Below are 10,587 nucleotides of genomic sequence, written 5' to 3' on the forward strand. Positions count from 1 at the left end.
CAGACAGGCAATGAAGCTGATCTACAGACAGTGTTTGCACACTAGCAATAAAATGAAAAAAAAAAAAGAAGGAAAAAAAACCTCTTCTCCCCAGCGGGAGTGAGATAAGCATATATTTTGTCTCAGGTTGTTGGTTTGTTTTAGGGGTTTTTAGGCTTAGTTACCATTTGGATCTGCCAGAGATTAGTTGCAGGGAGCTATAAAGTAATATACACCTGGTGAAGAGTAAGCTGGAGGTAAAAGATATAAAAGTTAAGGAAACAGAGCCTGAAGGTCCAAGCAATCATAAATGATTCAACCGTTCATATGCTGGTGATCTGCAATCAGTGCACATTAACCACAGAGTTACTGATAAGATAGAGTTAATGGGAATGACTCACAGGCCTTCTAGTAAATTCAAAAATAGTACTACATGTTTGTTTGAAATTTAACATTTGTTTACCGAGCAATACGAATGAAATTCATCCTCAGTTAGAGCAGAAAAATTTTACAACAATCAGAAAACAAATATTTTACATTTAGTTTAACAGAAACAAGAATAAACCATTAGAGGGCAGTAGAGTTAGTCAGCCATGACAATTGAGTGATTCTCAGCCCTTCATCCCTGAGATGCTTTTATTCATTAACACCTAAAACAACACAGAGTAAGGTGTGTGGATTTAAGAAGTGACAGCACTAATGGACTTTGAGCACACATAATCAGGAAACAGAGCTTAAGTGGAATGAGGTAGCACACACTGTAATTCGAGGAATTTTAAAGTGTCTCCCATGCTGTGCTTTGTTGGTTTTATATAACAGATCGCTTGCTGGTGTATTGTATATTATTTTGTCTCCCTTCTTCACTGACAAAAGACAGCATCCTGAATTTTAAAACAGACATGCTCTATTCCCCTTCGCCCCACTCATGTGTAAACTCGAAAGTACAAAAGACACTCATGACGTTTTTACAATTCCTTTAGTTGGAGATTGGCTTTGAACAGATTAATCATTAATTAAATAGATTACAAGCGTGTGCTGCAGCTCATTTTATCGTGTTGTGGTTAATATGTGTTGCAAATAAAACCACACATTTACATAACGCTTACTGCGTGAGAGTGGTCTCTACAGGTGGATGCACACCTGCAGCTCCTGTCGTGAGCTGTTTAAAAGTTTCTGTTAAGACGAGGAAGAAAACTCATAGGGACAATGGGTAGCATGCAAATATGAATATACACAACTTTAACATGTTTTACAGTAAGTTTAATATGTGTTCATATATTACAGTGCGATCTACCAGGACGAGTTAATGAAAAGCACAGTGCTTTACAAAAATATATTTTACATCAAAGGCTAAACATTGTAATATAGTTTGCAAGTGCATGCTTGTGTTTTAGAGTGTTGAGTGTTGTTTTATATTTATATAAATTAGAGAGTCAGAGAGCACTTGAAATCAGCTGACTCTTAGCCAAAATAGCCATGACAGAACACGCACACACACAGAAGGATGATGGCGTTGGCATTGACCACGTTCCTCCACAGAGGCACCTCTGAGGTGTCTGTCAGCTTGTTCTTCAGCTCTTCCTCTTCTTCTTTAGTCAGCTTGGGGGCTTTCTTGGTTTCCAGGCCACAGAAGCACATCACCGCCTTCTTACAGAAGCCAGGCTCATCATCTGCAAAAGACGAAACAAGAAAAATGAAAGTTTGCATGTATCTGTGCATGAATGTATATTTACTCTGTATGTATGCTGGGTACGTGAGCTCCTTACCGTCTGAGTCCTCACTGCTGGAATCTTGGTTATCAGCCCAATCATCCATCTCAAGGTCAACCCTCTCCTCCGTGCGGTTTCTCAGGCTCCAGCACAGTCGGTACAGCTAGTCAAATGACAAAACATGTGGTGAGAAATAGATTATTTGTCATTTTATTTTGGGGTGCTTCTTAATAGCTTACTAAATGTTGGTTCATGCAAAGACTTGACTAGATGGCTATGTAGTTGTAGAGACTGGTGATGACTCACTTTGTTATTACAAAATTACTATTCAGACTGCAGTAAGTTTTTGCGCTGTAGAAACATCAAAGATGCTGCATAGATCACATGTTTAGTTTGTTTGCATTGAAGTAATAATATAGTCAATAAATATTAATATAATAAGATACAAAATGGGAATTTGCACATATCTTTTTACCATCAGCCAAACATACAATTTTTGCGTAATGCCTAAATGATGTCAACAACAATACTTTGTCCTCTGCAGTTAGGCGTGGCAGCTTGAGGAGATGTGAAGGCCACCAGTAAAGACTTAAGCAGTTTTTCATGTGTAGATGCTGCAGTTTAAATAGCTAGTTGCCTGTGGTTATTAGCTGCACTCCTCTTTTTACTCCTCAGTTGTTCTTATGTTGCTGTTGTACGGCATTAACCTTTGTCTGCTCTTTCTTGTAGTTTTTATTTTATCCTGGTTGTACATTCTTCTTTTATGCCTTTCTGTCCTCTTACCCCTGAGCTGCTGACTGCCACTCCCTGATCTTGGTTCTGCTGTCCTATTAAAAAGGGAGTTCTTCCTCCACATCATTGCCAAGTCCTCACTCATCTGATCATTGGGGTTCTCAATTTAAGATTGTGTCTTCTTCTTTCAGCTGCTCCCTTTAAGGGGTTAATGCAAAGTTCTGTAATCGTTTTGAGTGAGTAAACGCACTGACACGAAAGATTTACAGAACATAAATGTTCTGTAAATCATTTGTTGTAACATGTGAGTGCCTAGAATTAGACAATTAGCCTTCTTGCTCTTATACAAGCTTCTTGGTGTTTGTTACAGCACATTAAGAATAGTTACTGTTTTTACTGGTGTTTTTAGTAGCGATGACGTGTGTATGTGTAAGAATATGAGGGTTTAATTTTTATTCTCACAGATTTATTCTCACTATAATAATAGTGAACTCGAAGCAAACCAAAATGTGTCACTGCAAACCAAGTGACTGCTTATTGACTGATCTATGGCTGCCTAAAGTGCTGTGGGCAGGTGAGCTTTGGCGACAATCATCAAAAACTTGACAGTTATGTTGGAGTAAATGCTCTCCCCTAATTTACATAATAATAATAATAATAATTTATCACTTACATGTTTGTCATCGATGGGTTTGGTCATGAGAGACACTGCCAGAATGATGACGCAGGAGATGACAAACAGGAGGATCCCAAAGTAAAGGTAGTGAACGCCACATATGATAGTGGGACAGTTACTGGGGGAAGCACAGCTACCTGTCCCATAAACAAACTCAGCAATCATCCTAATCAAGCCAATAACCAGTCCAATTACCAGTCCAAAAAAGGCCCCCTGGAGAAAGAAAGAAAAAGGACAAAGGTCAGTCTAAATCAAGTAAAGTGAGTGATATTACCACAATATTGTATTTAAGGGAATAATTTTGGATAGATCCTTCTTGCTGTACATTTGATCACGTCAACACCACTCTTTGCTGCACAAAAATTAGGAAGCTATCACCATGACATGCTCCTACTAGCATTTGCAACACTTTTGGACTAAAGTAGGACCAGGCAGAAAATTATGACCTAAAACTGATTCTCCCCAAAATGCTGGTATTCTTAAGGTCTGCACAGACCAGAAGTGACAATTGGATGACCTCAGAACTCAGTAATTTAGTTGTGAATGAGCATCAAAGTTTGGCCTCACAAGCTTTCTGACTTTCAGGTTTTTAAGCAGGAAATTTCAGAAATGATACACAAGGATAACTGGCTTGTGTCTAGAGCGGCTCTGACAAAAAGCACTCTAAAGGCTTTCCTTTATTTCCAGTCCATATACTAAGCTAACATAAGCTAACCAGCTCTTGGCTCCAGCTTATTTCCTGTACAGACATGAGACTTGTACCAATCATCTCATTTAACCCACAGCAAGAATGGAAACAAATGCCATTTTTCAATAAATCTCAGAGGTATGGCAAAAATAATGTCAGTGCACAAAACCACACTGAAAATCTGATTTAAAAAAGAAAAAAAAAGAACATTGAATCAAAGGAGGCAACTCACAGTCTCATTGACACGTTTGCAGAAGATGGCAAGCAAGAAGACAGCTGCGACAGGTGGAGTTAGGAAGCTGGTGATGGACTGGATGTAGTCGAAGAGCTGACCACTTTGGGCTGCCTGCACCACTGGAATCCATGCTATGCTCACACCAATCAGGACCAAGATAAAAACTCTAGACATTTGAAACAAATCCAGTCAGTATTCAACAATTTAGTCGATGATTGTATCAGACACAGCGACGAAAATGTGTTTTACCTGCCAGCAATCATGAGTTCCTTCTCACTAGCAGAGCGACGGATTTTAGTGTAGATGTCCATAGTGAAGAGAGTACTGGCACTGTTGAAGATAGAGGTAAGGGAGCTCATCAAAGAGGCCAGCATCACAGACAGCATAAGACCTCGCAAGCCTGAAATAGAGTAACAGATCAAGAAAAGGAAAGATAAGCAAAGAAGCCTGTAGTTATTATTAACAGCTCATAAGACAAAGGTCACCAACCATCAGGCATGAGGTCGACGACCAGTTTCGGATAAGCGATGTTGCTGCAGCCCACCTTGGTCCCACAGTATTTTTCACATTCGGCTGGATCCACACATGCTATCACATCTAGATTAAAGGCAAGAAAATCCACAGTGCGTGAGGTCAGCACTGAATAATTTTGTGCATGAACTACAAATATAATGTTAACCAATAAGCTTGCTACATAAGTTACATGTCACACACATGTAACCACACTCACCTGTGTACAGGATCCTGCTAATCATCCCGGGGAAAACCATGAGGAACATGGGTAGAAGCTTCAGGTAACCACATAGGATACAACCTGCTTTAACGTGAGAGAGACTCTTGGCAGAGAGGCAGCGCTGCACAATCACCTACAATTAGGAAACAATGGGAGTACAGTTCAGTGGTCATAAGCAACTAAATACATTTACTCAGGTATCACAATTTTACGCACATTTACTGTACTTTTAAACTTGGTGGTAGTTGTTATTTCTAGTTCATTGAGATTCGATGCAAAATATTATACTTGTAGAATAGTAATGTCTTTTACATTCAAACTAAGATTTCACAAATCATATGATATGTTTCCAAATTATAAAGTATAGTTTACACATGTAGAGGAACATCTATGAACGTTCAAGAGCAAAAGCTTCAACAAGACTCGTTTTTAGAAAATAATATGTAGAATATGTGGTCATGGAAAATACTTTGGGTACTAGAAGCTTTTATCTGCTTTCTAGAGCTCTCTTGTCCAGTCACATTGGAGCAGGCTTCGTGCGCATGGTGTTAAATAAAAGCTTATAATTTCGAAATCATCAACTATCATGAAAACATGGGTTTTTATGGGCTTGTTTAATTTATCTGTATCCACACAGGATACACCTTTCAGAGACACGAAACATAAACCAATTTCTCTAGCATTTGTTATGTATTGCTATTTACTTGTTTAATTTGTATTGCCAGCAGGGATGTTACAGAGTGCACTGTGATGTTCTTTACTTTTTGAAATTTAATTCATCAGCCTTATAAATACTGAAGCTGTTGGAGCGCTCACCTTAAAGATGCTAAAAGTTTAATTTAAGATCCAACCACTTTGGGTCACCTGTGTATCGTTCTTTTTCTCTTGAAGTCATTGGCTCTCTATTGATGCATGTTGCTTCCTGTTTGGAAGCAGTTTGCTTGCATATATTCCAGGGTCCTGTTGTCTGGCTAACACTCTTGTGTATAAAACAACAGTAGTATAATCACTAAATCCAGACATAAATTAAGAACCCTTTTCTCAAAACACAATACAGTATTGATTCAAAAAGTCCAAAACACCAGGAAACAGATCCAGAGATCCCAACAGACAGTTAACTTGGGTCCGCTGCAGGTACTGCAGTGTAGCGGTTCTTGCATTTGTGCAACATCTCCAAAATCAGAAAAATATGGTCTCAGAGTGATGTCAGTGATGCTTATTACTTCTAGGTGGCATTATTATCAGCTTGTCCTAAAAGCCCCCTGATAAGCCTTCGGCTGACCTGCTTGCATTGCCAATGGTTAGTTTACTCATTGTTGCTTGAGAATACTGAATTTCATTGACTTGTTACAGTCTCTGGTTGCCACGTTGCCAGTCTCTTCTGTGTGTACACCTGTTCATAGCCCTGCATTAATTGACCGCAAAGCCTATACAAGTGGCTGACACTACATTTTTACATTTGCACTTATGAGCTGGTGTGAAAAAAACAACAAAAAAAACCCAACTACATTTGGAACGATCATGGCTTTTATTGAACTTGAAACACGAATTGTCAGAGCTATGGAAATTAAAAACACAACATATGTTGTTCGTGTTAGGATTGTGAGCAAACTAGATACAATTGCAGTCTATTGGTTTAGCAGATGTATTATCCTTATGCTAATTGATATACCCTATTTACATGGCATATTACTACCATGCAGACCTATCATAGTTGTTGATGTCTGCATTGGCGCAACGTGTATGAAAGCTGAACGTCAGGCTGTAGTAATACAGTACTATAAATCAAGCTTAAATCAACAGTCTGGCCAATTGATTCTGAGCATAAGGGGGACTTGGCTGAATGATAGACTGGGTGGGTAAGTGGTTGTCATGGATTTCAAACCACTTTCAGTCTTTGTGGTTGAACTCAAAATGTTTGCTGAGTAAACCAAAGAAGCAAATCATCTTCTTCTGTAACGGAAAATAGATATACCATAATGTTTTGTTTGTGTGTGCTCTATGTCACATGAATTGGTGTCAGGCTCTCGCTGAGATCCAGCGTCTAAACTAAAAGCATGGTTATCCTCTCACTGCAGACTGTTTTTTGAATATTGTTTTTTTTTAAAAATCTGTATGAACGGGCATGAATGTGCATGAACATGCATGTGAGTAAATCAGTTGGCTGAGTCAGTGTTTATGACCACCCATTTGTTGTGAATGATATACGTATAGAAATTGAGTCTAGTATAAATATGTGAACACACCGAGGCAATCAGTTGAACGTGTCCCAGTTTTTCACTACAGACTGGTTGCTAAAAACTGCAGTTAAGCTGCCCAGTGCTCATTTCTTTGCTCACCTGATCAGTACACCAGTACCAGGTAGCCTGAATGGTGAGTCCAAACACGAGACCAGGCCATGGGAGGTCTCCTGTAACTGCATTTCTGAAGATATGGAAGGAGTCTGGCCGGGGCTCATAGCAGTTTGCACTGATGTTACCCGTGACTGAGGGGATAGCTTGCATGTAGAGTTTCTCAAAGTTTACATAGCCTCCCACCTCATGGAAAGCTAAGGAAAATCATATGGAAATTAGACTTTTTAAACCTTTCAAACAGATATGTGATATATGATAAGTGTCATATTACCAAAGCCCATGAGAATGAATGATCCAATAACCATGATGATGGTCTGTAAAGTGTCCGTGTAGATCACTGCTGCCAGTCCACCTGAGATAAAATAGGATTATCAATGTTATGTCAATGTTATCAATCTGTAAACATTTTCACCTAAAATCTTGACATTTTATCACAACTAACAGACTGCACTTGTTTGAAAGAACAAAAATCAACTCATCATGTCCTTATGTAACTACTCATTCTGTAAGACTTGTAATTGTGGATGTGTTGTTACAAAACAGCAACAGAAGGCCAATTCAGGCTTATCATAGTCCATGGGCAATTAACCACAGCAACTCAGCAAAGATAAACCAGCAATGAGGAAAGAAAGAGATTGTGTGTATGTGGCGTGTGTGTACATGACCACATATGGGCTTGGGAAGACTTTACCCCAGTCATAATATAATTTTTGTAGATAACACTTCTTGGGTAGTTTCTGAGGAAAATGTCAATCTATAAGTTCCATAGAAAAGGAAGTGTATTTCTGCCGTGTACAAACCTGTGACAGTGTACAGTGCCGTAATCGCTAGAAGTGCAATAACAGCGAGGTAGATGTTCAACCCAAGTGCCTGCTGGATGAAAATTGCACCCGAGAACATGTCTGCCTATATGGGAAAGGGTAAAAAATGCAGGATTTTATTCAAGATCATCCACAAATGGAACAGTGTGTTCTGCATCTCTTGGATGGACTCACTGAGATTTTGGTGAAGACATACAAGAAGAGGGAGAGAACAGAGAGATAAATGCGAATGCGCTGTCCTCCAAACCTCTTCTTCAAGTACTCAGGCATGGTGACGATCTAAATACATCGACAACAGATGAGATTTTACTCATTACTCACACTGTAGATAAACACGGTGGTTATGAATTCCCATTTGGATAGGAGAATTAATACATATAAGGAGCTTTCAGGCCAGTGTGTAGCAGTAGTATTCTGTTTACCCCAGCTTTAATGTAGATGGGCACAAAGAGCCATCCCAGAATGACAACCACAACAAGAGCCTGAAAAACACAAACATAGAAGAAATAATCAGATATCCTGTTTCATTTCATCCTCTTCAGGCCGGAGCTCTCGTAAAAATCTATCAGTTGACCTGACAAAGATAACTGATAGAGTATCAGGGACAAGAACTACATGAGAAGTGATATAACTGACTCAAGAACAGCTACTCACATTCCATTCAAATCCACCAATGGCTATTCCTGCAGCTGCGCCAGTACCAGCGATTCCTACAAAGTGGCCACTGCCAATATTGCTGGCAAACAGCGATGCTCCGATCTGTGGAGAGCACAGTTAAATCTGTCAGTAGCTCCTTTTAAAATTCATTATGGGTTATGGGTTTTTTTGAAAGGTCATATACTCAGCATACTGAATAAGTACTAAATGGTTTTACACACTTGATTGCTCTAATACAAATATGACAATTCATAAAATTCTTCTATTATGACACCCTTAATCACATTACATTCCATCTATTTGAATAAAGCAATAAGAACTAATTACTTCGCATGGATTATAAAGTAAAGGAGTCTTCCAAGGAAAGATACTCACCGGCCACCAAACCATACTCCTCCCTGCAAGGAAGAAGCCACCTACAGTGGATCGGTTGGTGCGGATCATAGCCTGTAATAGAACAATTTTTGAAAATGATTAAATCTGTGCAAAATAGCAACACACTACTGTGATAATCTGTTCATAAGCATCACATACAATATATGGACAAAAGTATCCGGCCACACCGCTTAAGGTTTCAGTTCCATTGCCACAGGTGTATGAAATCAAGCACCTAGCCACTGTGCTTTAAAAATATTTGTGGAAGAATGAGTCATTTTAAAATAATAGAACTGCAGTGTAATAGAATACCACTGTTGTAACTAGTCCCTTAAGTGTCTTCCCTCCTAGATATTACATTTACCAACAACTCAGCAACAAAGTAGCAGACGATGTAAAGTTACAGAGCTTGGGTTACAGTTTGAGTCCTGATGAATAACCCTCCTGTGGCACTAACATCAGAGTAAACTGGGCGCTTCATAGGATGTATTTCCATGGCCTGCCAGCTCCTGTAGGTGTGATGGCTACGTGGCTCAGTAATTTTGTTCGTATGGTATAATTCTTATGTTTAAAATTGTGGATGATTTCACACAACTTAAAGATATCACAGTAAAAGATAGATAAACATTATGAAATGTGAAATATGTGTCTGCGATCTGCTGTGGAAAGCTATTGTGTACCAGGTTGCTGAGAAAAATGATTGTGTCAATTGTGCAAAATGATTATTAGTAAAGAATGACACCTTTGTTATTTAGTAAGTTGCCTCTCACATTAACATAAAAAGAAATGTTATTTTTTTCTTTGGCAATGTAATTCATTATTACTATTAACAGAAAATTTAATAACTCAAAACAACTTAAAGCTATAAAAATGTTAGGCAGCTGCAGAGACAGGGGATTTAAAGAATGATCAGGTGAAGGATTGTAAAACTTACCAATACTCCGACCCCCAGGACAACCAGAAAGTAGACCACAATAACGGAGATATCTGCCGCATTTCTAAGGGCCACCGTGTTGCCTGTGTTGTTTTCTGCATTTCTCTTTATGTAGGAAAATCCATAATACGAATAATCTTGTGACATTTTGGCTGTGATGGACAACGGCAGTGTTGCTCGAGTTGCCCCTGTTTGTCTGAAGCATTTACACAAAGCGATTACCTTTATAACCTTTGGTGTGTGTGTGTGTGTGTGTGTGTGTGTGTCTGTGTGTGTCTGTGTGTGTCTCTGTGTGTGTGTTGGAGAGATAGTGTGTCAAAGAAGGAGGCATAGATGTAAAGGAGGGTAATAAAGAGTGGATTTAATCATTGATCGTGATTTAATCATCTAAATTGTTAAAACACATACTAGTTGAAAGTGGATGCATGTACAGATTGGCATGTAAATCTTACGGTTACACAAATGTTGGTTTAAAAATGAATGTGTTAAAATATGTAACTGTTTAGCAAATAATATTGTTAATTATAAACCTACAAGGAAATACCTCAAGTGAAGATACTGGGGTTGCCCAAACACAAAAACCTAACAGGTAGTATTTGTATCGCAGTGGGTTATAGCTCAAATTTAATAAAGTATAATCCAGTTCAGGTTGCTGCAAGTGTGTATATGACAGCTCTGTTAAACTATAACCATT

General features: G+C 38.7%; 1 protein-coding gene across 4 annotated transcripts; it reads right to left on the reverse strand.

The window, feature by feature from the left end:
* Positions 1 to 1,036: 1,036 nt before the first annotated feature.
* Positions 1,037 to 10,040, reverse strand: LOC146383678 (sodium/glucose cotransporter 1-like). 4 transcript variants are annotated; one of them, XM_084932592.1, is made up of 15 exons: positions 9,894 to 10,040; positions 8,960 to 9,031; positions 8,582 to 8,686; positions 8,350 to 8,409; positions 8,102 to 8,206; positions 7,907 to 8,012; positions 7,378 to 7,458; positions 7,092 to 7,300; positions 4,750 to 4,885; positions 4,509 to 4,616; positions 4,269 to 4,419; positions 4,017 to 4,185; positions 3,094 to 3,309; positions 1,746 to 1,851; positions 1,037 to 1,649 (listed from the first exon to the last, which is right to left on the reverse strand). In XM_084932592.1, exons 1-15 carry the CDS (start codon positions 10,038 to 10,040, stop codon positions 1,441 to 1,443), a joined length of 1,980 nt encoding a protein of 659 aa, XP_084788718.1. In that variant the 3' UTR covers positions 1,037 to 1,440. The 4 variants fall into 4 exon arrangements, with proteins under 4 accessions (XP_084788718.1, XP_084788717.1, XP_084788716.1 ...); XM_084932591.1 differs by having other exon boundaries at positions 1,037 to 1,641; positions 1,726 to 1,851; XM_084932590.1 differs by having other exon boundaries at positions 1,713 to 1,851.
* Between the last annotated feature and the right edge of the window lie 547 nt (positions 10,041 to 10,587).

Source organism: Perissodus microlepis, chromosome 7, assembly GCF_051167445.1.
Source record: "Perissodus microlepis isolate ML-2025 ecotype Zambia chromosome 7, ASM5116744v1, whole genome shotgun sequence".
Taxonomy (NCBI): domain Eukaryota; kingdom Metazoa; phylum Chordata; class Actinopteri; order Cichliformes; family Cichlidae; genus Perissodus; species Perissodus microlepis.